The sequence below is a fragment of the Daphnia magna genome, linkage group LG3 (assembly GCF_020631705.1).
Source record: "Daphnia magna isolate NIES linkage group LG3, ASM2063170v1.1, whole genome shotgun sequence".
NCBI classification, from domain to species: Eukaryota; Metazoa; Arthropoda; class Branchiopoda; order Diplostraca; family Daphniidae; genus Daphnia; species Daphnia magna.
The window spans coordinates 4,947,156-4,974,376 of record NC_059184.1 but is presented as its reverse complement, the minus strand read 5'-3'; the positions used below and the strand labels follow the sequence as shown (position 1 = coordinate 4,974,376).

Below are 27,221 nucleotides of genomic sequence, written 5' to 3'. Positions count from 1 at the left end.
AGCAAATATAGCGACAGCAACTCTAATAATCTGAAAGCCGTGAATGATATAAGAGGCAGCTTTTGTTTCTATACCCAAACATCGGAAAGGGCAATTCACGACCTCGCTTTTTTTTGTTTTGTTTTTTTTCATACAAAAGCTACGTCAATGGGTCCTATTCATATTTCAGTATGTATACATATTACATCACGTCATGACAAGTTGATTTAAGTAATTTTCGTAACTACGGACCCTCTGATGTCAGTATTGGCAAGTTAAGTGCAGCGAAATAACTAAAGTTCCCCTGCTAACCACTCGGTGGCTTGTAGAGAAACGCTCTGGAGAAGGCCAAAACGAAATGGATTTGAGAGTGGCAACTCTAGTCTCAGTACTTGAATGGGGACAATCAAGTGCCATTTGGAAAATGGAAAGTGAACGTAGGAAAAAAGTAGACATGCATGTATGCCTCAAGAATTCAATTGCTCAATCACCTTGTTCTCCTTTTACGCTGCCATTCGCATTCAACCAGTTGCCATTAAACAACTAGTTTTTATTCTCACCTGAAGCTCTGCTGTCGGATAGAAGTTGTTCGTTGGCGTTGGACGGAGGCCGATGGATCTGTTCAGCGCAGACATCGTTGAGATTAAATACCATCAACGACAAGAAACAGAAGAGATGTCCTGGTGAAAGACCACTTCCCTGCATGGTCCCAAAATGCAAACTGGTCTGTAATGTAGTAGCAGACTTTTGTCAATTGGGAGCCAATCTCGATGCAAACCGGTTGGAATGCTTCTAATTGTGCCAATGGGTCTGTATAGGGGGAAAACAATTACAGGTCAAATTAATAAAGCAGATGGTACGACAAGGAGCGTGATGCTCGACAAACATCAGCTCGATATTGCAAATTGTACATTGGGGATAATAAAAGTCATTGCAAGAATTCGATAGCGCGCGATATCCTTCCGGTATTTTGATAATAGCTGATTCCATATCCTATAGTTTTCTTTTCAGACGTTGCGTTCTTTGCGATAATCAAGCACGTCACCAAACGAAAATTTATTTAGCAAAACGAAAGATAAAGGATGTCATTGGGAAATTATAGGAAATTAGAATTTCCATGCCTAATAGGCTACGGTCATTTGATCATTTCACTCTTTACATCATCATCGTTTTCTCACGAGTCCAACAAGCCACGTCTTTCATATTGAACAAATGCTTTAATTTTAATATATATTTAAAGAATAATTTTTAACTTCGACTCTTCATTGAACGTTATTGAAGCAGATGGCCTTTTTTTTGTTTCCTTTATGGACGATTGTTATGTACCACAGTGTGCCTACTTTGTAGTATATAGCGTGATACTGGGAAGAGGATCATAGTTTCAAAAGGCAACATCAACGTGCACTTAAACGTTACTTACCCAAGTGCGGAAGTTATACCTCAGACAAAAAGACGAAAACTAAATATAGAACGAAATAGCCTGCCTCTAAAGAGTTGTACACAGTAAGGCTTTGGTTTTCCCCCCTATCTTTTGTCAAGAATTATCCGGTGATTTTTTTTTTTTCAGTTGAAATCCAACGTGCTTTGAGTAGCCAAACAGGAGAGTGGCAGGGATATATACAAAGAAGGAAATATAGGAGAGAATAATAGCTCTGGAGCACAAAGAAGAAAGCTCATCTTAAGATCTTATACGGTTTATGTGAAAACCACTCAGTTTCTCGCCCATCGTCAGCATATAGCCTATAGGCGAAGAAATATACAATTTAGAACGTAACAAGATTTCAAAGAAACACAGACACACGTGTGAGAGGAACACGGATCGATGCATAGTCGCTATGGGCCTTGGGGATAATAATCAACATTTTTTTTTTCCTTTTCGTTAACATTTCATATTGGTATCTTGATCTATTGCGGAAATTGGAGAAACTTTCCCGTTGCTTGCCGTTTAATTTTCAGCTGAAAACCATTTCAAAAGTAGACGGGCGTAAGATCACACACAGCAGCGCAGAGCTTCAATATCTTTATCCGACTTTGCAGCAACAGTAGTGGATTTTCATCCCAAGAAAAACACCGTCAATTCCGCTTGCCGTGAATAATATAGACCAAGAACGTCTGCTCCAATGTGAGCACAGAAAACTTAAAATAAATAATAAAACTCAGAAGAATAATGAACGCAGCCAGCCAAATGAAAAAGATGATGCGATTAAACCAATAAAAGGCCATTTTCTTATCTCGTCTAGTAAAAGGCAGTCAGTATACACCACCCACGATCAAAAACACGTTTGCAAAATGGGAAGCAAAAGATATTTTTTTTAGCTTCTATCCTACAGCACGTATGGGATTCAAAACTAGCTCGCGGAAAGCCAGTGTGATCAAAAGACACACACATTTCGTTGGATTTGTGATAACGAGGGAATCGGAGCGATGCAAGGGAATATGTCGGGTAACGAGCGACTCGGGTTGAGTGGCTATATTCCCACTATCAAACACCATGATCAATGGGATCGGCCAAGCGTATGCTCATGTGATTACGTACGATCGATTCTTTATGATAGCGATCGAAGGTATGCCTGCTCTGAAACGTGAGACGTCTATCAGTCCTACTAGGGGTACAACAAATATAACTCGTGGGGATCGAACTTGATAACTTCGCTTAACAGGCGAATAATTAACTTTTTAGCGAAGATACAGTATGAAACAACAAATTATGGGAAAAAGGAGGGGTTTTCTTTATTTTGACTTTGTAGTTCTCTTTGATTATTAGAGCTTCAATGACACAACTTCACAAGTATAAGGGAATTTCAATTATTTTTTTCTTAGAATTTGAGAATTTCTTTCCTAGTCCGAATAGCACGGGAACAGGTTGGGAAATCGATTTTCTGAACAACACGCAAAAGCCGCCAGTCTGTAATTACACTATTATCTACTATATACGTAGGTTCTTTCAAAATTCAAAGAACAGTTTTTAAATGTACATAATGGCATCCGTTGCGCGATTGCGCATCCATGACATTGCCGCTCTCCATACCATGGTGGACATATTTGCTATATCCATTATTTCATGTATTGTTTGAATATGACATTTTTACTGAATGACCTCCATATGTGAATCAATAACCCATGAAATTTCAAAGAGCTGAAGAAATCTTCTTCCATTTGTTTACAATTTCCCGGTAATCTGTTTTGCTAGTATTTGTCTTTCATCCGGCCCAACTTGCATTGTAATACGTTACGTATTGTATACCATCGATAGGTTGTTATAACAATACCGAAAAAGCTGGACTCCAAAACAACCGATCTCTCAACAAAAAAAAATGACAAAAAAAATACACAAGGTTATGTGCGCCACGATATGATGCAATTGGTGGGGGGCATGAGCTATGCAACGCCATAGCCAGTACGACGTGCATGCAAAATAAGTGACCACAACATTTGTTTCTTCCGTTGCCCTTGGAAACCTTGGACCCACCTGGATCAAGAGCTTCCGCATTATTGCTATATGGCCAACATATTATTAAACTCCCTTGACCAGCAGCATACTTGTTTGGTTTCCAACATCGTGACTCATCTTTTTTCACGTCAACTTGGTCGACCCCTCCCCGTTTCGATCTGCTGCTCCACGTTGGGCATATATAAATTCTGAAATGGAGGTAAATGGGCTCTACGCTGAGCACGCCTGTTAACGCAGGTAGAATCGCCCGCAACCAGACGTGCTGCAAACATTTGGAGTCACTAGCACAAACAATTTTATATCGACTGTGTGCGAGGCAATTTATCCAAGACCTTTGTTTAAAAGATCGTTTGTGTCTCTCAAACACAAAAGGGGTTTCGCGTAATGAGTTGCGATTCTGTCATCACGCTGAGCTGAGTGTCTTCATTACAATAATCCGATCATGCTTTTGAACACCAACAAACTACTGTTTGTAATACATATATATATAATAATCATGTAGATGAAAGTCGAAACCATAAAAAAAAGTGCGTGATCCCGGCCGCGTAAAACTGTATATTAAAACGTACTCAGAAACCGACAGGCTTACAAGTAGTATTGATTATCCCACCGCACAGGCGAGCAGGTCGAGAGGTAAAACAGACAATAGGGCATCATCATAAGAGTAAAGGTGGAATGCAAGAACTATAAATGGGGAAAAATGGCGGGCATCATCATAAGAGTAAAGGTGGAATGCAAGAACTATAAATGGGGAAAAATGGCTGCATGCCACCAGTGCTGTGTAGTGTCACCCTTTTTTTACGGGAAAACAATTATCATCCACTATTCTTATTGATTTTGTGTTTTGCTATTCGAAACACTGTAGGTGGTTCTAGGGTTCAATTCTCTGGGCCTTATTTCAGTATATGGTAAATAACAGAGTGCAGGTTCTATAAGAAAACCCTTGAACGCTATAGTGCCATCATTAGCGATCATTTTTCTTTAGCCTTTTTTTCTGAAAGTTTTCAAAATCATCCAACAAACACCTTTAAAATTTTTATTTAAAAAACAAAACAAACAAGTTCTTTATTTACTTTCTAGTCAGGTATTATTTTTTGTTTGGCCAAAGAAAGCGAATAATTTCATACGCATATATAATGAGGCATTTTCATGCTCCTCTAGCGTTCGGCGAAAAATAAACAAAACGGGTGAAACAAAACAACCTGATCAGTAAAGGCAATATGCGCGAAATTCTTAGGAAAACAAGGTTCTCCTTTAGAATTAGAACAATCATTCACCATCAGCCTGGCCCAAGTGGAAGCGTGCAACGAAGATTGTCTAAATATATATCTGTGCGGGAAACAGCGACCGTTTTCATTTTGAACGAAGGTTAGGTTCGGCGCTTTGAGCAATTTCAAGCCTTATAATACGAATAATGGAATAACGAAACGCTGGTCGTGAACTATATGCCAGCTCATTCTATAGTCCAAATAAAAGCCGTTTGAAGACGAGACCCGTCGGCAGATTTCACGACACGTCGTTTGCATATCCCGAGCCCAGCGGGCGGTTGTGTAAAATGTTCGCAGATGCCCCACGATAACCTACGCCTTTCAATTGAGTGCATAAACAACTGTTCCACGGCACCCCTCGGTGCACGATAGATTGTGCTTTATATAGCATCGGAGGTTTGTATAAATGCCAACGTCTATCGAGTCCCACGCATCTATTTACACGCATCAATTAACAATGTTTCATCGCATAAAAGCAGATGGTTTATTTGCATAGCATCCGATTTCCCTTCATCATCTGAAAGTGTTTTCAATTGAACAGATTTTATCGTACGCACACTTGGATGATACTATACTGATCATTTAATATACCATTATTTGCGGGCTATACTGTAGTCATGGCAACGTCCCTTTTCTCGATGGCAATAATCTATACGCTTGATCATCAAAATGTTTCTCTGTTGATTTTGTATCACATTTAGCCGGTGACGTGGGTTTTCGATTTCTATCGTAAATTTTCGTTTTACGCAACAAAGTTGGCAGGGCATATCTTCTTGTACTGCATTCCAATGTTTGCTCAATAGTATTTATTGCATTTTGTAAACTACGCAACTGGCTTACGTTCGAAAACTATACAGCACGTAGTAGAGATGTCGTTTATCTTTTACGAGTGACAGACGTCAAAGAGACTTGCGAAAATTGAAAATAAGCATTTACCAACTTGTGGCATCATCTCCTGGCGACTGTCATTTTCATCGCATTAGTCAAGATACGTCAATCCACGATAGTCTGGGATTTGCAATCGTGCAAAGCATTCTTTAAAAAGAAAAGCAGATGAGCGTTTAACATAGCGTCTGTTCGATTTCTGGCGAATTTCATTTGCAATTCCAGGGAGGTCGAGACTTAGAATGTGCGCAGATTGAATTCGCGATAGCTAAACCATTATCCTTGCTTTCATTGACGCACCTTTTTTTTTTCTAATCGAAATCAAAGCACATAAGGCATCAATGCACATGAGCCACGCTGGGAGTCGTCCGCTGCTGATTGGAGGCGGGATCGTTGTGTCGCAATGAGGAATACGTAATCCTTTGAATTGGGTTTTGATCAGCTTATTATACACAGATGACAGTGACTCGTAGAGGCATGAATCTTCTTAACTCCGATCGCATTAGCGGAATATCGTAAATCATCCGACGCCCCGTCCTTCGCGTCTATTGAATCATAAGGATCTGGCGCCGTGGTAGCGAATAAATTCAACATAGGGTTGAATGTGGAATCGCTCTCTTACGAACTTATCATTCATAAAGTTTACTTTCATTTGCACGAATACGCAAAGTACGAGCTAGAAAAATACTCGAGTTACTTTTCTTGAATGGTTCTAAAGTCAGATGAACGTCATTCAGTGTGTCTATAGATGCTCTGTTTTCTTCATACCTGTCTAGTCTATTTGTAACAGCATAGGTGCATTTGAGAAGAATGTTATCATGATTCCAGCAAGCAACAACGATTTTAAACTGAAGCGGAGAAATCAGTGATCTGGAAACCTTAAATTTACGATCTATACAAATGGTCTGTTTCGATTCCCTTCTCCGAATGGATAGCGTATATCCGTATCTTTTCGTAGTAAACCAATGGTCCCCTGTTCAGACCTATTAATCAATTCACGAGTTCAAACGTCATGAACGTTTTGCATCGTTTATTCATTTCGCCGGATAGTCACATCTTGTGTGGGCGGGACGTGAAAACGGATGCTATTTTTAAAATCGGCTTGTTGCCACGAAGCTTAACAATCAAAATATAATTTCTATTCTATAATGTCTATCTTCTCTCACAAGCCTCTCATCTAGAACCAATTAAGTTAACTGCCACCTGGCATTGGCCAACACGAATTTCGCGAAGCCACACAGCTATTCGTCAATGTATACTTGACCGAATCGCATAATCCTACTTGTGCCTCTTAATAGCCGCCGCGTGCACGTCAATCGATGCACAAACGAAACACCCGGGCATCAGGATTATATACATAGTGGACGACAACAAAACATACGAGGCAAATGAACGTAAATGTGCAGACAAACGACAGTCTCCGCCAACACGGTGCGTGAGTTATCATTGGACAGTTGCGTTAATATCATGTCGGCCAAAACGATAACATGAGTAAGAGTTGCGTGAGCGTCTAAACAATAGCAATATACTACGGCACGATACAGAAAACGATCTACTAAACAGAATTAAACAAAATGTGCATATCAAGTGAAAAATAGAAGATACACCAATAAAACGTGACATCCGAAAATCCCCAAAGTTTACTCTTTCAACCTAATGAAAATTTAACGACACTGAACTATTGTCCGCTGTCAGTCGTCTCATACCTATTACTTTTCTTTTAGCGCATATAGAACTTTTTTACGATTATAACAGGTAGCCGAGTGTATAATAGCAATATGGAAAGTCTTTCATATTGTTCCTGCCGGTAAACTTTGGTATGAGTCTCTCAGTCGACAGACCAGTGCTATACAACCAACTTCCTGTATATTAATATATGTTCAATTACTTGCGCGCTAGCGGAGATATGAAGTCACCTTGCTATATAGAACGAAGAGCCAAGCTGTCACTTGGAAGACGTCGCCAAGATGGCACCCTGTCAAAACGTATGATGTGCTTCCTATGCCACCGCGGCAAATGCCTGCAGGAAACAGCCATCACGGCCAATCAATTTGAGAAAAAATAAGAACTTCTGTCGTTTTTGCTTTCCTCCCTTTGCCATGCCTAGCGGTAACATTGGAACTGAACATCCGATTTGGTTTTTATTTGGGTTCTTTTTCCAGTAATGGTTTCAGAACTCACCTATTCGGAACGGCCGGGTAAATGAAGACAATTTTCACAGAGTTCTTTTAAAAAAGTGAACGAAGATCCGCATCAAATAGGTGAAACCGGAAGGAAAAAGCTGGCTGCAAAGACACACGACTGATTGCGACCAAAGCCAGGGTTCTGACTGCCATGTATTCTCTACTTCCCTCCTTTTGCCGCTACTCCCGCACTCTCGCCCCGCGTCCCCGGAACTGACGGACCTAGTGGCAGAAAGAGGAAGGAAGAGGGTACGCTTGCGCCTTTCCTTTTGCAATAAACTGTGAACGCGTTGCCCTTATTCGTCGGCTTCATGAGCCTTTTTGACGTATTCAGACTTCAAAATGAAAACCACGCCATTTTTGCACGTATGTATTTATGCGAGACAATAAGTACCAGGCCTGACCAAAATGCTTGGTATAAAGAATCTATCAAATACTCCTTTGTATTTCGTGCGTGTATGCAATAATTCAATTAGGAACTGTAAAAAAATAAAATAAAAAGCTAAAGTTCACGAAGAAAGTGCCGACTACAAAGAGGATGCAGTTGTCTATGCAACGCCAACAAATTCAGGTTGGCTCACGGGCAAGATAAAAAGGTTCAAAAGCTTCGGACAGATAAAACCTTTTCGATGTTTTAGAATTAAATATCAGAAAGTTGTTCAGCGTAACAACACAATAGGCTACGTCACAGGGACAGTAAAGACTAGAGCGAGAGGGACATAAAATTAAATCTGACCTGATTGTCCAAATCATCTGTACTGTCTGAATATGATTGTGGGGACAACCGGGGACAACTGAGCGAAATTAGGAGACTGAATGCTATAGCCCTTATAACTGCACCACGTAGTCTAACCCGAGTAAAGGAAAACAGTACACCCAAATAATAGAAGTCTAATAACCATCATGAAACAATTGCTTTTTTCAAACCCTTTTATTTCTTCGGGATGGTCGAAAACATCATCTGAGCTAGAGGGCAAACTAACCATGGTCCCTTTCTATGTGAACACTAGCCATCGCCAAACGTTGTCGTGAACGAACGTATTGTGCACGCGGTCGTATCAGGCGGAAGTACGAAGCACGCTGAACGAGGTAGACTACAAAAATAGGAATCGATTCAATTAGCTTGAGGGATGATTCCGAGCTGGCTTCAGGGAGGATTTTCCCAGTGGTAAATCAATATTACGCGAGGTACCATAGAAATGGATAGAAAAAGAAGAAAAGAAATGCCATTAAGCTTAGTTTACCTACCGCTCGTCTCGTATAGTGCTGTTAACATATAATTTTTTTTTCCCCCAAACATTCGTCACCGAACGGCAAATAGCAAAACTTCGAAGAGAAAAGTTTCTCGAGAATTAACTAATGTGGTTTGTTTTGGTTTAAACTTTTTTTTTTTTTAAACAAAACTATTCCGGGTTAGGTTTACGGTGATGCAGGATGTTAATTAACTTAATTCCGCCACGTGAAGTGTCTATAGGCAAACGGTTAATCTGAAAAAAAAAATCAAATATGGTAATTTGGGTGGCAATACTTAAAAGAATGAGCTTTCATACTTCCCTTTTAGACTGCGCTTTGTTTTCACAAGCATTTCTAGTATTTATTGGAAATCATTGATTATGGATTTTTATTAACGAACAGCAGTGAGCTTTTGTTCGATGCCTTTTTGCTCCACCACATACAAATGAAAGCGTACGTGTTAAGGATTCTCGTTTATACAGTTGGATCGATGGTGACATAAAGAAATTCTTCTCATAGGCCGGGTATCATCGATACATCGGAGGAAATTCGTGAAAACGGTCTCGTTAAGCACCGCTGCTATCGATTTTCAGCCGCGGGAACCGCAGACAACCCGAGATTTGAAAATGATTTGTAACAAGACGAAAGGCTTTTAAACTGCGTCTTAAATCTTTATTTTCAATACGTGTATAAGAACCAAAATTTAATCTGGCTTTTAAAAATGTCTGATTAAAGCTGTTGTCTTTTTTAGCCGTTCCTGCATGGGTGTTGAATAAGTCATCGAAGGCTGATGTTAACAGTTGATCACGAAGTCATCAATCTTCCAAATGCTCGGTAAAGTGCTGAAACTTGCTATACCGACATCACAGTGGCCGTATATAACACCCTATACTTGAACAAGCAAATTCATTACGTCTATAAGGCATATACCGTCAGCTTAATATCCTGCTGGCCCATGACTAAAACAGTATGAGCTCCTACTCGGTATCTCCTCATCTGCAGTTTCATTACTAAATATTTTCTCGTTCAAATCTCGGTGAGATATCAATAGGTACTCATCGACATGTCATTGATTAGGCGACATCTACTAAAAAAAAAACACAGAAGTTATCACGTATGACACGGATGTCTACTTCGTGAACTCTCGTTTCCGCCTCATAGGTTGATCAACTTTTCTGCTAAAAAAAAGAAAGACAGAGAGCCGTTGCTATCGCTGTAAACATCAGCGGCATACATTCGTGCGGTCTTAGTCACGATGACGGTGCGTTCCCGGAGACTTGCGGAATAAGTCCATTGACAACTTAATGTATTCACCAACATAGGCTATACTATACAAATTCTCTTTTGCAACGCTTTGTTCTGAGTATTGATAAAGAACACACATGACACAATTATTTCTTCACACAGGCATTTTGATTTGCTTTCAATTGATTACCAATTAAGACGGCGAATGCGTTGGAAACATAGAACGCTTCAAATGATTCGCATTTCTTTTCAGTGCAAACGACCAGACGAGTTTGCATTTTTGATAATCTCGAAAATGCAAATTTACTTGTGCCCAGTGTTCTCCATTAGGTCCTGCTATGAGGGCACGTCTCCTGCCCAGGCAGTATATAAAGCTAATAAAAAGATAGCTCGTATATTTTTCTTTTTTATGGTTCGCTTTTAAAAAGGGACCTTTTTAAAGACCCGGAGTCTCTCCACTTGCGAATTTTTTTATATTCTGTTGAATGCGGACAGGCAATATAAAAAGGAGGAAAAAAAAGCTTGAGTGAGACGGGGGTAAACAAATCCAGACGCAAATAACACCAATAAAGAAAAGGTATTAGAGTAGAGGTATATGGTATAACATAAAAACTACCCCTTTCGTTGGGAGACTGAACTCGAACAACAAAGACTGTCGTTACTCATGAGCGAAGAGGTAAAAGGATGGAAGGCAATTGTGGACCCGACATTTGTTCTTGTTTTGACAATTCTGGAACAATGATTCTCGGCTGCTAAAAATTTTCTGCCATAACTCTTTTTACACGCCCAAAACTCGTGATGATGGGGGACCAAGAATAACAGTACCTTTTGGTGCTATAAACAAGAAGTATACGATCAAAAGAAAACAATAAGTATTTTTTCTTTCAATGAAAATGTTAAGTACGTCAGCCCACTAAAAAAATAATAAAATTAAAAAGAAGAAAACAAACAAAACGTAGGTCTTGCACTGTGTCCTTTCGAACATACTCGACCTTTACAATAACTTGGAGCGCAGAAATAAGATGGGTAAACGAACAGAGAAGAAAAAAAAAGGAAGCAAAACAAGTAGAACGAAACAGGGTCAAACTGTATTTATTGAATCGGACAGCACTACGTCAAGAGATAACCACACAAATTTATCCGAACCGACAAAAAGGTAAAGACCGAGCAGGTCGGGGAGGGACTCGTTTATTGTTCGACACAAAATGTGTTTTCAACTTGCCACAATTCTTTAAATCGTCAATTATTTAGAGATTATTAACAATGGACGAAATGAAATCTGAAAGGCTACTTTCGTTTTTTTTACTCGAGATCCATGCTATTATCGACAAATTATCAAGTTATACTTTCAGACAGCTGAGAATTCTGATCATTCAGAGGACGGAAATGTAAACACACAATATGTTTACTGCATTGTGCGCTAATGGCCGTTCGGGAACCACGTTAACATGTAATAAAGAAAACATATAAAAAAGCAAAGGGCCATCAGAACAGAATATTTGCACGCGTGGGTGCAATAGAGATAAAGATAATTTATAGCTAAACGTTTTAGCTCCAGTCGCAGCTGCAAGTTCACACAGCTAAAAAAAAAGCGCCACTTGGCGCAGCGGATGGCTTTTGGGGAATCGATTTTTGTGTGCCATAACTCACAAATCTTTCCTTACCACCTTTGGACTCATCTTCGGTCACACGCCAAAAGTTCGGATCACATGCGTGTCACCTGAATTCTTTTTTCCCCAAAATATTCCATTAGGTAACAGTGTTGCTGGCGGATAATGCGTCACTAGCCGGAAAGACATTCGCATTTCGCACATGCTAACATGAAGAAAGAAAAGGAGTGGGCAACACAAAGGGTTAGGCCGTGTTGTTATAGTTGCCGGGACGACGAAACGTGACCATCGGCTAACTGTCGTCGGTCACCAAAGACTTTTGAAAATCTTCGATCAACGCAGCATATTCCTCTTTGAGTGTTTGAATAATAGACCGTTGCTCGTCAATGATGTTAGTCATTTCCCTACACTTTTCATCTAAAAAGGTCATCAATAAAACAACAGTTGCATTAAGAAGAAGAATTACAAATTGACAAAGAGATGGAGGATAATGGCTTGCAGCTCATAATGTAATACATTTTTTTCCTACCGTGTTTTTTCCTGACCTCTTGGAGGGAATGAAGTAACGAGACTTCGCGTTGTTCTAGATATTTGACCAGCGAAGAAGCTTGAGAGCCAGACTTGACCGCTTGGACCCTTTCACCTTCTCGTTGGCTTGCTGCTAAGTGCAACTAATGCAACCGACAAAGAAAAATAATGTCTTTTATTATTATTATTATTATTATCTTCTCTATACGCTCAACATTGACGTTAAAGATAAAACATTTTGTTTCTGGTTGCTCTGGTTCTTTGTCTCGCAAGCTCTTCGCACGCGGTTGAATAGAAACTACATGACATTAAAACATCGAGTCTCATGGGTACGTATGGCAGTCTACGAGCTTCATAGACGGTTCGATTTCTTGCTGGCATTAGAACCAGCGTTCACCAAACAACTAGAAACTTTTGAAGGTTCTACTTCTATCGATCGCCAGACGCATGCAAACTTTTTCTGTCTTTTCTCATAAACAATGTCTTCAAAATGACATCAACATCTATAAATTCCATCTTTAACTTCACTAATACTGATCTCCCTTTTATCTGAACTAACTATTGGCAGAACCGACTGACATTTCGAAGAAGTGAACTACGATCTAAAGATAAGGTTGAGTGGTGTAAGCTTCACTCTTTGTTCTCAGGCTCCAAATGATCGCTTGACGACCGAGCCACTGCATCATCCTACCCCAACAGGGAAAATGCATCAGTGAAGCCACGTAGATGTTTCTAGGAGGCTCTTGCAATTTTCCACTCAGAATATCCGTTACTGTTTTCTAGGACCTACCTCAAGATTTCGTTGCTCCAATTCTTTGATTGCTTTGTCGTAGTCTTGTTTCCGATTTTCGGCCTCCTTGCTGAGTAGCTCGATTTTTCGTCGTAAAAACTCAGACTCAACTCGAACAGAATTGGCTTCTTGCTCTGACGCTTTGCAATTCAACTCGGCCCGAAGTTCAGCTTCACCCAATCGTCTTTGTAGCTCTGCTTGCTGGCCAGCCAGACGACCTTGTTCACTCTGCATTTGGCCTAAAGAACGAAAAAAGGTTTTTGAAAATAATAATTTAGAAAACATGTAACGTTCGTTCGTTAAATTTTAATTCAAGAATTTCTGCACAATCAGGGAATGTATCCTGAAAATTTTGCAATGTAAACATGACATGAAAAATAGCGCAAAAGAATGAAGCCAATGCTACTGAATGCAGCAATGCGGCTTTCGGCGTAAAACCGCAGAGTTCACCGGATGGTTTCTGCTTCAGCAGATTTGCATAACAAGTAGATCATAAATATTTTACATACTGATTTGTCGCTGAAAGTCTTGACGGCTACTTTCCAACAGGTTACTCTTGATTTGAATTTCATTTTTTAGGACCGCTTCGTTACGTTGGGACTGCTCTAAGTCCAGTGATAAGCGAGTTAGTGCCTCGTCACGCAAATCTCTTTCTCGCTTTAGAGCGCTTACTTGGTCAGCCAGTCTAAAATATCGAAACAGATAAATGAAATTGTTTAATGTCTATGACAAGTAACATCGCATCATGCACGATGTCATCTTTGGCTGAACTCGGAGGTAAAGGGTAAAATTTTGAGTAACTTGCTTTGTTTCCCATCGGGTTCTTTCTTCTTGCAGGCGCCTTGAATGATCTGCATTAAGCGTTGCCATTTGCTGCTCATGCTGATCGACCAACGAAACCAAACGCCGAACTTCGTTCTCCATCTAATAGATATTGATGCACGTGAACCAAAAGAGAGATTAAAGATACAACATAAAATTCATTTGCCATTTTTAGTGTGTTTTAAAATAACTTTGATTTTATTGTTTAAAAGTAAATTTTTTTAGGGCTTACCTGAACACGCTCTAACTGAGCTTGTTCAGCGACTTCTACACTTTGCTGAACTTGTCCTAACGCATCCGCTTCTCGCTGCTGTAAACTGGAAACTGTGGAACGTAGCAAGTTTACCGTGCTAAGCAGATCCGATTTTTCCCTTGATAAAAAAAAAAGAAACAGAAAACGCGTGCCCATTCCTGTTATTAAAATGCTGCCTTGTTTCGTCAGCTAATTATCCAATAAATTGGCATGAAACCTTTCAATATCAATACCGACATATTGTAAGACGCAACGAAATTTTTCTTATTAAGGAATTCAATGCGAAAACGGGAAAAAATAGAACAAAGAGAAGAATTTATCAGCGCTTAACACGGAAGCGTATCGCAGCAGATAGCTTTCAACTTCAGTTTCAATTTGAAACGGATTTTTGACGGGCAAGGACAAGTGAGGTTATAAGAACTCGTCTAATATCGATTGGATAATCGTCTATGAAAACTGCTTTATCATCATAATCAAAGTTTACTAATAGTGAACTATAAGGGAAGCAGCAAAGATGCACTGAAATTTCATTGACTTTGATACAACATACCTGGTGATGTCTTCAGGTAGTTTTGATTTATCCTGCCCATTCCAACAGGTGTGTTCTGCCCATTGGTGGGTGAGTATTTGGATCTGATGTTGAGATGTAGCTAAATCTTGCATTAGCTTCTTTCTTTCGGATTTCACAGCTCTCATGGCTGACAGACAATTTGGCGTTGGATATTGCATCAATCAGTGAAAATAGCCTTTGAGTAACTACATTGGCTTGCCCCATTCTATTTGACTCTTCATTGGAGATTATGACTTTTGTCTCACTTATTATTCCTGGCACCTGTTTCTGTATTTATTTTGAGGAAGAATACAATTATTCTATGGCCCAATATTAGGAAATGAATATGACAACATACTCTATAAAATGCCACTTCTTTTTCCAAAGCTTTGATGTAAATTATTTGCTTCTGAATCCATCCAGTCAGAATGTAATCTGTACTATTTCCTTCAATGACAAATCCACTTTTATGAGGCAGTGGACTTTTGAAAAGAGATTTACGGACAGAAAGTGACTTTGTCTCTGAGTTTTCTGATGAAGTGGCATCATGCCTTCCAGAATCCTTCACACAAAAAGAAAATTTAAGTGTTTCATTTCAAGTTGAAATGATTGGATAAATGATTTTTTTATACTACCTTCAATCCACTTTTGTAAATCTGATGATCTGAACTATCACTTTCAGACAAAAATTGTTTGAGCTGATGAACAGCTCTGTAGTACTCATCTGGACTATCACTTCTCTGTAAATCCATTCTTTAAGGTTTTGTGAATGGCATGTGCTTTCAGATAAGGCAGCAGAATGTAACTGGAGTTCACAACCATCTAAAATTCTATACTGTAAAGCAGAATTTTCTAATGTTTCGAATCTGGCTTTTGCAGCATTCTTTTCCATAAGCTATCACTGTTGCTATGACAACGGCAATGTCAATTCCAGAAATAAGAATAGAGGAAGTGACTGACGCGTACCACCGTTGTTTGCGAACGCACTCTTGCGGATTCCACCATGTTTCTCGTGAGTCCGTTTTTCCTCTGAGGAATTCACATAGAGAAAAAAGGGGGTTGCGAAAAAAATATTTATGAAACGTTTACAATTTACCAAAGGATACTAGCAATAATTTTGTGTGAAAGGTAAGTGAACGATCTACATTTTAATATTAAATTCATAGGTATTTAGTTCTAGAAAACAGTTAAATTTTAATGTTAAACGGTATTGTTTACATTCTTTGTAAGGAAAAATGAGCTGCGTTGTAAAAAGGTGTCATCTTACACCACGGCATCATACATCAAATCACAAAGGAAAGTTGTAAACAATACCTTTTAACATTAAAATTTAGCTGTTCAAAAATCAGAATCTCCAAAAATCGACATCTCTAAGAATTCAATAAAAACACAAACGTTATTTTTTTTTTTTTTTTTTTTTTTTTTTTTTTTTTTTTTTTTTTTTTTTTTTTTTATATTTTTTTTTTTTTTTTTTTTTTTTTTTTTTTTTTTTTTTTTATTTAAAATTTTTTTTTTTTTTTTTTTTTTTTTTTTTTTTTTTTTTTTTTTTTTTTTTTTTTTTTTTTTTTTTTTTTTTTTTTTTTTTTTTTTTTTTTTTTTTTTTTTTTTTTTTTTTTTTTTTTTTTTTTTTTTTTTTTTTTTTTTTTTTTTTTTTTTTTTTTTTTTTTTTTTTTTTTTTTTTTTTTTTTTTTTTTTTTTTTTTTTTTTTTTTTTTTTTTTTTTTTTTTTTTTTTTTTTTTTTTTTTTTTTTTTTTTTTTTTTTTTTTTTTTTTTTTTTTTTTTTTTTTTTTTTTTTTATTTTTTTTTTTTTTTTTTTTTTTTTTTTTTTTTTTTTTTTTTTTTTTTTTTTTTTTTTTTTTTTTTTTTTTTTTTTTTTTTTTTTTTTTTTTTTTTTTTTTTTTTTTTTTTTTTTTTTTTTTTTTTTTTTTTTTTTTTTTTTTTTTTTTTTTTTTTTTTTTTTTTTTTTTTTTTTTTTTTTTTTTTTTTTTTTTTTTTTTTTTTTTTTTTTTTTTTTTTTTTTTTTTTTTTTTTTTTTTTTTTTTTTTTTTTTTTTTTTTTTTTTTTTTTGGGGGGGTTTTTTTTTTCTTTTTTTTTTTTTTTTTTTTTTTTTTTTTTTTTTTTTTTTTTTATTTTTTTTTTTTTTTTTTTTTTTTTTTTTTTTTTTATTTTTAATATTTTTTTTTTTTTTTTATTAAAAATTTTTTTTTTAAAAAAAAAGGGGGGGGGGGGGGGGGTGGTTTTTTTTTTTTCTTTTTTTTTTTAAAATTCCCCAAAAAAACACCTCCCTAAAAATTCAATAAAATCACATACCTTATTCTCCAAGCTCCAACCCTATCGGGGACTGCGCGAACACCGAGAGCCCTTGAGTTTAAAAAAATACATGGAAATCCTGTTATGGTTTAATCTTGTATTTAGGTTTTCGAAGCAGTAGCATTAACAAGCGCCAGATAGCGCAGCCGTAACCCATTTTTTTCCTCTGGTTGGTTGTTGCCAGGTAACGCATTACCGCCATTGGAGGCATTCGAGTTTACAGGCCCTAACCATTAAGTAGGCCTTGCTTTGATAGAATAGAATCCCTCTCGGGAAATTATCCCATTCGGCCAGCAAGAAACATGGATGCCACCATCAAGCAAGATTTGCCTCCTGAAGGGGGATATCAAAAGATACAGTATGCTCGAAATCCTGCCAAAACATACTTCAGAGGTACGATTTACACTAAAAGTTGTCGTTGTTGATTTGTGACACTTTTAAGTCCAATTTTCATGTATCTCATAACACTGAAAATCCAACAACGTTAAGGTTTTTGGTTTTCATAATCGAATTTATTACTTATAGGAGGAAGATTGCTTGCCGGATTTATACTGTTTAATGGATGTACCACCTACTACTACTTTAATCACTGTTATCCAAAGGTCTTGCATGAGATGGTTGAAAAAAATGGTGCCCGTTTAGCAACTCTACCTTTGCTTATGGCTGAGAGAGACCGCGCGTAAGGACATACCTTAATTTGAGAAGAAGTGATTTAATTACTCACAAATAACTTTTTTTTAGTTACCTAAAACATTGTAGGGCCATTCGAGATGAAGAGGAAAAACTTATGGCCAATGTTCCTAATTGGGAGGTAAGAAAATTGTAAATGCTATTATATATAAAGAAAACTCTTTAATTGTTACTTTGCAGGTTGGCAAGTGGAAAGGAGAACAAATCTACAAAACACTCGATAGAAATGACTTTAATGACCCAATCCTTTGTGAGTACTATGTTCATGCACCATATATGGATTTCTGGAAGAAAGCCCATGAAGCTCAAATCCAAGTATGAACATAGTTGTTGTTCCTGCTGTAAATGTCAAAAACAGGAAAATAGTAAGAGTATCAACTGGTAACATGTCAAAACAATTTGTTTACTGAAGGTTATTTTCCTATTAGAAAAAGAAAATGCTAATAAGTAATGCATGTTTGTATATCAGTATTCTAAAGCTAACGTAAAATAAGTAGCTCTTCAGAGAGCACATTGTTCAACAAAAGGAAATTTATTCCCCGTGACGTGTGATGTGACGTGGGATTTCTAAACTAACGCAAAGCTCCCTGGAACCCTGTAAAAAAACAATAGATGAATAATTAGCGCTTGCCCGGGTCAATTTACTGATGAATTTTTAGACACCCTCCAGTGCCATTTGCATTGTAGGTAATCTATTAGCATTAGGTTGGCAAAACATATTGTGTCGTGATGTTAATCTTCTATAAGGTTCTCTTCTATTTCCAAAACAAAAAATTCATTAAGCTCGATCCTTTCGCAGTTGGATCGGTTGGATTAAGAGGTACCGGCACTAACTATACTATTAGAGAATATGAAAAAGAGATAAGTAGAATTGCAGGTTGAAAAGTCTAGTTTGAAAGAAGTTTCCATTTCCCAGCACTGATATTTCAATTATTCGAAGATATTGCATGGAAGACGAAAGGATCGGTGATTCTTTATTTTATTTATTTAATAGGAACTAGGAAGGCGAATCCCAGTCGTCACTCGCTATACTACACTTGATAGCGAGGCAATGAAATTTCTTGTCTTTTGACCGTAGTGTCGATCCCAGCACATGGGGTTTCAGTCTCGCATTCCCGGTGATAGCTTTACCCTTTCGATTTGAGTTTTGGAAATTCCCGCACGGCTTGTTAGAATTGATAACCAATTACTAAAGCTGAAGAGACTATAGGAGAACAAAGTCAAAAGTGGAATAATTTCTACAAGTCGTCAGATCGTTTCCCTCAATTTTTGCTTTTGATGCATTCGATAAAAAAACAAATTTGACACTGGATTGGATTCCACAGATCTTTCCATGAAATTCTTTGTGTCTGAAGACAAAGGCGAACCGTACCTCGGTGATGAACGATGAAATGTTACTAGGTTTTTCTGCAATATTTCCATGGGTCTCCCAACAAGTTTAATTGAGCTTTATATTTGAAACGAGTCTAGAAACCTCCGTCTTCAGATGAAAGGGAAAAAAAAGGAATTTTGTTTAGTCCTTTTGCTTGAAGCAGAACATTTCTTTTTCCCTTTCTCACTTTTTCCGTACTCTATTGCTCAGGAAAAGAAGCGAGACCTTTAGAACTCATCCGATTTAGATCCTTTGACCAATGGCACTGTTTGTTGATGGAAACGCGGCCCTTCACTGCCCGCGTTACGTTCTTGAATGCTACTCAATTTGACACTGAGAAGGCTAAACTTTTTGTGAAGAAGCCCCTTTTTTAGTTATATCAACTATCGACCATGGTAGAAGATCCGTTCGGCCTACGAATTCTGCCAAAATTAGAGTACGATAGATGCTGTGTCAATAGGGTGTCTTAACATCGTCACCCCGGTTCATTAGCCATCATGTGAAACGTACTTATGTAACCCACTTCTTCGCGTCCTCTTCATTTCTCTTCATTGTTGTAGCAAATACTGGCCCTCTCGCGAAAGTGAGAAGGTTGAAGAAGACGCCAAATTCTATTACGGCGAGATCGTGTGAAGCGTAGTGGTTCAACACGGATGCAATTTACGAAATGGAGGACACATTTTGTATTGGTTTGCAATCTCATCAGTCACTCAAACGGTAATTTTTGTATTGGAACAAAACAGATGTTTACTATATGATCACAATGGTGGATAGTGGATAAAAAGCTAGAGACGCATCAGATCTGCCTTCAATAAAAACAAAGTGAAGGTCAATATATTCCCGAATTTAAAAAATAGATTTAATGAATTATCAAAAAGCCGTTATTGACAAACTGTTGCCATATATCATGTATCTTAGAATGCAAACGTTTCAGTTGAGTGCACCAGGTAACAGAGGGACCATTTATTTCAGAGGGTTATACACTGACCCCATTATTTTGAGGTGAAAAAAGACGTAATAGTTACGACAACTGTGATGTCAACACAAAATTATGAAAAGGACTTTGAATGGTTGTTTAAGCCCATGAATTCATTTTACCGTTTAATTGACGCTAAGAATCATAAAGCCTCGATTAGCTGTAAAGTGCTCTGACTTCCAGTCAATTATCGAACCAATTTGATCTTTCACGCCGACAAATGGCAAGGAAAGAGGCTATCCTGCCGACGTGTCGGAATGTATAGGTAAAACAAAGAAGGATCTGTTATTGCGTCAGCAGTGAAAGCTAAGGTGGAGGAAAACAGAAGTATTTCTCGTTTCTAAGCGTTAAAAACAATCTTCAGTAAACACAAACATGTAAAAGCCTGACAGATAACAGAGCGTTAAAGCAAGATGGTTTTCACTTTCATCTAAGTATTATGCATTAACCATAAAAGAATAAAACAAATCCCGGAGGTAGCATGCAAAGACAGAGCACGTAAAGTGAAGACTATAGAAAGAAGATGCAGTTTGTTTTTGTTTCCTTCTCTTCAAGACTTCAGTATAGCTTTTCGGTAGCGTAACTGACGTCTCGTTGCGTCAGAGTATTCAATTCGACAATCTTGAAATGAACACGGACACAACACGGTTGATTCACTACGACCTCCAGGAAGTATAAACGTACTAAACAAAGCAAACACAAAAGAAAAATAGAAAAAAAAACTGATGTGTAAACACGTTGCTTTGTATGCGCAACAAGAGCAACTCACTCAGGTTTCTTGCTGTGTTATTCTTCGCAGTCCTATCTCGGTTTTTCTAAGAAATGTGGAAGAAGTCTTAGTGTTTTAAGAAGCCCAGTAAGCACACGTGAGTGGGATGGATCTTTAACAGAACACTGTGCAAGCACGCCGCTAAAACCACAATATTCTTTCGTCGGTTACCGCTGACGTATTTATATTTGCTGACGAATGGGCTTCTGTCGAAAGTTAAATCCATAATACGGCCGTGATGTAAAAATACACGATATCCTAGCCAATTCAACGACGTGAATCACATTCCCATCGCCTCGCTTGGCTTAGTGAGGGTCTCTTTTGTTCTTTGGTAGCTAACTCTAAATTGACTGATGCGCTTGTAGCCGCCAAGCCAATCCCAGTACAGGCCCAATCCATAAAAAGTCGACGTCAGTTCATTATTATTATTGGTTCTACATGTAGGCCAAGCGTATATAAGAACTCATTCTGCTAATTACTGAAGTCCCAAAAAGCTTTAAACATTTTTTAAAAAACTCTTAGCTCTTGACCCTTGAGGAACATAAAGGAAGCACCGCAAATTTTTTTACTTAACGGTCGTGCAGCCACAGCATGTGCTTTCGCTGGGCGTCACGCGCATAGTCTCCTGATTCTGCATGGAATATTTCAATTATGCTCAATCCTATTATGTCGACAAAACCGCGAACTCGACCGTTTTTCTTTCTCTTTTCTTTTTCTTTTACATTTTGACCTCTTGTACAGTCAGCAATTTTTATTTACAGTACTTCAAATAAGCGTTCCGCCGTTTGGATGTCAGGAACTAAAGGATATGTTCGGTAACTGTAAAAAGTGAAAAACGGAAGAACATGTCCACTATGTGGGTTACTATCTTAACTCTCAAGTATAGAGTACATAAAAGAAGGAAGCAATATAGCTGCTAGCTATTTATTCTTCCAGTTTTTCTTTTTTTTATTTTTTTCATTTTCTTCAACTGGACGAGGGTAAATAGGATTTCCGCAGCGAGTCCCATCGATTACCACGATTGTCATCTCTATATCCGAGATATACTGCTATAAATTGACAGAAATTGTATGGCTATCAGATCGATTCCCGGAGAGGGACGTGAATTGGAACTATTCTATTGCAATACTTTTTTAGATTTCTTTTTTTCGCCTTATCTCTTAGTCGGCTGCGGAATATATTGGAATAGTTTTTCCTTCCCCCCAAAAGCAATCACGATACCAACACCTCTTGGATGGGCGTGTATATATTGGAGTCGAGTGGTAAGAAAGACCAGAACACGCGTTACAATTGAAGGTTTATACTTAGATCCGCTTTCTATTCATAGAGAGATACCAACTAAAGAAGGCCTCTTATGATCCATACATCCGCTTCGTGTCCTATGGCTTTTGTCGTTATAAAAAGTACAGTATGCATAAACAGAAAACGTTGCATCTGACGTGGAAATATTCTTCGGGTTGGATTCTCACTAAAGAATTTCCATTTTTAGCTTCTTTTATCTTCCTTTCTTTGTTATCGGTGCTTCAGTATTGATGGGTTGCTACTGTATGACGCCATGTACACAGAAGCTCTTAATCGACCTGTAGGTATAGAGTCAGACTGCACAAAAGAATGGGGAAAAACATGCACACGAAATGCACGTGATTTCTTCCCGAGAAGAAAAGCGCTTGATTCAAATCACCAACAAAACGAGAGAAAGAAAAAAAAAAATGAACCGTGACAAAAAATAAAAAAGGAAAACAGATTGGTCGATAATGCGGAGAAAAACGTTGATTGTACATCAAGGCTTCTTTGGCATTGAAAAGTATGAATAAAAAAAGGTGGGTTATACATTAGACGACACTATACGAGTGTCTATGCGTTCAAGTTGAAGGCGAGATTGCGCTTCGGTGTCACTCCTTTGCAAGACGGACGAGGACACAGAAAGACAACACACGAACACACAAACATAACAAACTATGGATATTGAAAGAGGGGGGAAGAACGGATAGAACAAAAAGAATAGATGGCGTACTGGTGGGATCTCCACTCTTATTTAGTGCGACCAACGAGAAGGGGTGGGAGAACTAACGTGTAAGACCGCCCCTTCGTTCTGCGTCGACTTGCACGGCCTGTGTTTGCGACTCTGCGTGAATAAAGCCGAACTAGGAAACGTTGAAAACCCCAGTGACTGACTCGTTGGGGCCGCAGTTGGGCTCCGAGTAAGCCGTCAGGTAACATCGCTCCATACTGATCTTTGCAACATCTGCGTTTCCTATCATTTGTTGCTATCACTCTAGATACGTTGATCGGCGTGCAGTAATCAAATGCAAGAGTTTGCAGAACAATAATACAATAACACCAGTCGTTGGTGGGGGACAAGTTTCGAATGTTGTTTGGTTTTGTGTGTGCATGTGCCAATTCGAAGTTAACTCTTCTTTGATTGCGGTTATTGTCTACTAGTTTTGAATGGTCGCTGTTCACCAAAGTTGGCACGGGCTGTACAGCCCGTTTCCGCGTTCTGCATTTTTTATCGGGATCAATGACACGGCAGTTAGTGAATGGACAATGAATGTTCAAATAGACGTTTATTGCAATCACAGAGTTTCACGCCCTACATTTGGATCCTTCGTCTTCAGTATTTGCGTTTTGAAGTATTGAGTGACGTTTGGATTTTGCTGCATCATCGCTGCTGTCCACCCACGTGTAGATAGAGTCAGGAATCCTGAAGTTTCCATGGTGTTGCAGTCAGCAGACGACATTGAAGATTTCACAGCCTCTCGAGCCGCTCATCGATCGAACTGCAACGCAAAGCCCATCGTTGCAGAAGTAAGAAACACAGTTTGAATAGTACCTCACGAACTTCAACATGGAACGACACTTGACGTCTTCAATTGCCCTCAATCCGAAAACTCGTTACTGGCAATGGATTCTATTCGCTCTACTGGCACTCGTGTGCCAAACAGGTAAATTCAAATCCCAGTAAACGCGATATGAACATCGCATAAAGTTATGTTACTACCGCAAGAGAGGTCCAGCCGACACCATTTCAACAAAGTTGGACAGTGGCCCAGCTAACTGGTGTGTAAAGAGAGTTTCTTATTATATTTACTCCTCAATTCCCTAGTCGTTTGGTGGAAAGTGTCTATTCGCGAAGAAGTGGCATATTAGGTGACATATTAGGCCATACTTTTTCTACAAACGGACCAAATCAAACATGATAACATCTACATTTCTGAAAAAGGATAGTAGTTGGAGTGTAGCTTTGAAAAGACATCCATCCGATCCCGTATACTATAGGACATGAATTTGCATGAATGTATAGGCAAAAAAAGAAAACTAATAGAAAAAAAGTGAATGAAAAAATCGTCTCTGATGATATTTGAAATTGTGTACCTCCAAGGAAGTTTTACCCTTTAAAAAAAAAAAAAGAAAAGAAAAGTTCTTGAACTGTCGTCCCGAATGTCAAAGCACTTGCAGATTCCCAGGCTCTTCTTTGCTTCTTATATACGTACGTGTCTATATCTCTTGAAAAGTCAGCCCATCTTGAGGTTCTGTAAAATAGTTTCTGCTCGAAGCCAATTTCAAGTTACCGACGCTTTGGCGCGTTCAACTTCAATCTCCCGCTCCATTTACGAAGCTGTCGAGGAAGTGCTGCCGGCTTTTGCTACCGGATTGGCCTCTTCGTTTTCTTTCTCCCTGTCGAAAGTCAATCTCCCTTTTTCTTGTTTTTTTCTTTTTTACTTCCATAGAATTTATTCTTTTTATACAACCTTCGTTGTTGTTGCCGACTCGTTTTTAACCAAGGCGGACTACCGCCACGTCTAAACCCAATACGATTCCTTATTCCCAAAGTCCCTATAGCCATTGTATGCCACACTCGTTCAATTCGTATACCCATTGGCTCTCGACCGACCATGTTGGCATTATAGGGCACACAAGAGGATTCTTCGTTTCTCAAAGTCCAATAGAACCATCTTTATCAAAAGGACATAAATACTTTTTCAGTAAGTAAGCTGATCCAATAATAATACACGTGAAGTCAATCGCTTCCTTTCTGTATCAGCTACAAAATTGTATACCGGTACCTTGTTGCCTTCACTGTCTTCATTTCGTTCGTGAGTGCGCGTGCAAAGATTTTCGGTGAGCTATAAGATCTGCTTAGACAAGACAGAAACTGTCGATACTGACTGACAAGACCCGTTTGAATGAATTAGTAAATTGTCGCAGAACGAACATGTCCACTCTGTACAGCGACGGATGCGACCAAGACGAATGGTAATGTTAGTGACCAATCAGCCAGTCACGAACCATTCGAATGAAACTATGCTCTGCGGGGAGCCAGAGACAGATAAGACTAGTTCACAATCAGATTAGAACAACAATATCAATAAACAACTAACTATCCTGCGGTGGAGCCACTGCTCTTCCATCGTCAATAATAAGATAATGGCGTCAAGGGGTCCCACCCGAAAAGCGGAATACAAAATAATGTGAAAGAAAAAACAAAAGTAGGACATCCATTGGGCTTCTTTTCTTTATTTGTTTCTTAAAGCCGATATCTTGTCTGCAACCTTTCAAGTTTTCACAGACGTTTGAATACGAAAAGACGCAACGATACGACAGTGATCCTAGTTTGTTTTCTCTTAAAGGAAGCAATCTATTCTTGAATAGGTTTAGATACTCCCGTCGAGCAGCCTATTTCCCTTAAAAATTTTCACATTTTTTTTTTTTTTTTTTTTTAGTCTTGGCGTCAGGCCTGTCACCGAATTGCAAAAAAAAAAAAGAACTGGACATAAATCCTATGCTCTTGCCGTCTTAATATTTTCGTCTTGTTTGTTATTTGTCTTGTCGCATATATTTTTCCAACCGGATAACTTGGTTTTACTCTCCTCCGGCAACAGCCTGAGAGAATTCGGTATCGTGAGCGTGAAGAACAACAGAGAGCTAGACAAAGTGACAGAATTCTGCAGAATGCCTATGTTTACGTAATGGTCGGGCAGAATCCACACCTTCCGCTTTCCCATTTGCTTCTTGAATTGTGCCCGGATTTCTACCCTGTAACCCGTGAATCGACTCAATTTGCTACAGCAGCAACTGAAAATGGGTGTATTCTCCAACAACGACTTGGAATCAGATGGATGGGCAACGTTCTAGTTACTTATTCACTTTTGCAATTCGGCTGAAGAAAGGGACAAAGCAGAAGCGCGTCGCTATGGCGAAATAATGTGATTGATGGAGCCAGTAATTCCTCTTTGCGCTTTTAAATATTAAGAAAGTACTTTCTTCGTGTATTCTTTTTTTTTTTAGCCTTTCAAAGTAGTTAAATGCCATCCATCACAATCAGGACAATGGGAGGAGTCCTCCGTTCCACGTGAAATTGTTTTCAACACAGCGAAAAAGCTAATGCTGACTGTGAAAATGCAAATAAAAGCGGTGAAGGCCAAAATAAAAAACAAAACAATAACATTAGAACAATAATCATGTAGTGCTATAGTCTATAATTATGTCACCGTTTTCCTAGTCCGCGTATTCGTATAGAATAATAGTGTGCGTACATTCTACGCGCTAGCATGTCCCGTATTCTCAACATTTTAAGGCCATATGGATTACAAGCGTATAGCAACCCACATATGCACGCCTGACACACAAGGTGGCATTTCGGACTCATTTCATAATGTTTTCTGTTGTCATCTTTAATAGAAAAAAAAAGGGGTGCAAACGTAAAAATCTTTTAGTTCAGTTACACAAGACGATAGTGGATAGCGTGCAGGTGAAATGTTAATCCTCTCCGTTCAGGCCGCTTTTAAGACCGGTTGATGATTCTTTTCAACAATATATCAGAGGTTTAGTAACATAAAGGGGATCTTTATAAAAAGGGCTTCTCTTGGTCGCTCATGAACACAGATACTTCTCCCCTATTGTCCCTTTATTCGACAAAACACATTAGATCCTCTAGGATATACGGAAACTCGGTAAAAGCGTAAGCTATTCGTGCGGACGGAAGGGCCTCGGTCGAAAACTCGAGGGGTAACAAATGTCTGATAGCAATCTTGATTAGTGGCTGACTGCATGAAGCAACCCCAAAATAAATTATATTTGATAAATGATGTTACTATTCTTGTAGCGTCCCGTTTTCATCTTCGCTCCTTATAGTTTTTGACTTGCTGAATGCCACAAATGCATTGCTGGATAAGAGAGAAGCGGAGCTTTAGACACACGGCAACCCAAAGTTTTATGTAGGAAGATTTACTCAGCTCACAAGAAGATCATCAACTTTTTTGGCACTATTCGAACATCTTTCCTGTTATACTGTTTATATATATCG

The 27,221-nt window shown here is 38.3% G+C and overlaps 4 protein-coding genes across 5 annotated transcripts in view; 2 read left to right on the top strand and 2 right to left on the bottom strand.

The window, feature by feature from the left end:
* Positions 1 to 7,963, bottom strand: part of LOC116919721 (hemicentin-1) — a 31,599-nt gene extending 23,636 nt beyond the window's left edge. Inside the window, exons 1-2 of the mRNA XM_032925735.2 lie at positions 7,765 to 7,963; positions 540 to 789 (exon numbers count right to left, since the gene is read on the bottom strand). Of these exons, the coding sequence (XP_032781626.2) occupies positions 540 to 684 (145 nt within the window). The 5' untranslated portion in view covers positions 685 to 789; positions 7,765 to 7,963. The remainder of the gene's footprint in view (positions 1 to 539; positions 790 to 7,764) is intronic.
* A 3,357-nt stretch (positions 7,964 to 11,320) lies between these two features.
* LOC116918141 (serologically defined colon cancer antigen 8) lies at positions 11,321 to 15,763 on the bottom strand. The gene is given in 10 exon segments (XM_045170524.1): positions 11,321 to 12,271; positions 12,384 to 12,525; positions 13,173 to 13,411; positions 13,682 to 13,857; positions 13,978 to 14,096; positions 14,227 to 14,365; positions 14,783 to 14,925; positions 14,927 to 15,085; positions 15,156 to 15,359; positions 15,433 to 15,763. Coding segments are annotated over 10 exon segments (1,563 nt in total). The 5' UTR covers positions 15,550 to 15,763; the 3' UTR covers positions 11,321 to 12,146.
* A 44-nt stretch (positions 15,764 to 15,807) lies between these two features.
* On the top strand, positions 15,808 to 18,182 carry LOC116935781 (NADH dehydrogenase [ubiquinone] 1 alpha subcomplex subunit 13). Its single transcript, XM_045170523.1, has 5 exons — positions 15,808 to 15,925; positions 17,292 to 17,500; positions 17,633 to 17,786; positions 17,849 to 17,918; positions 17,978 to 18,182. Exons 2-5 carry the CDS (start codon positions 17,410 to 17,412, stop codon positions 18,116 to 18,118), a joined length of 456 nt encoding a protein of 151 aa, XP_045026458.1. The 5' UTR covers positions 15,808 to 15,925; positions 17,292 to 17,409; the 3' UTR covers positions 18,119 to 18,182.
* Positions 18,183 to 23,078: 4,896 nt separating this feature from the next.
* The window catches only part of LOC116935779 (zwei Ig domain protein zig-8), a 28,896-nt gene continuing 24,753 nt past the window's right edge, over positions 23,079 to 27,221 (top strand). For both annotated transcript variants that reach the window (XM_032943027.2, XM_032943026.2), the window contains exon 1: positions 23,079 to 23,859. In XM_032943027.2, coding sequence (XP_032798918.2) covers positions 23,763 to 23,859 — 97 coding nt within the window. In that variant the 5' untranslated portion in view covers positions 23,079 to 23,762. The remainder of the gene's footprint in view (positions 23,860 to 27,221) is intronic.

What these genes read in the sequence shown, in the direction of transcription:
- LOC116935781 (XM_045170523.1), top strand. Translation starts at nt 17,410, where the DNA reads ATGGATGCCACCATCAAGCAAGATTTGCCTCCTGAAGGGGGATATCAA. An exon ending in TGCCAAAACATACTTCAGAG is followed by an intron (nt 17,501 to 17,632) that starts GTACGATTTACA and finishes TATTACTTATAG; the next exon opens with GAGGAAGATTGCTTGCCGGA. An exon ending in ATGGCTGAGAGAGACCGCGC is followed by an intron (nt 17,787 to 17,848) that starts GTAAGGACATAC and finishes ACTTTTTTTTAG; the next exon opens with TTACCTAAAACATTGTAGGG.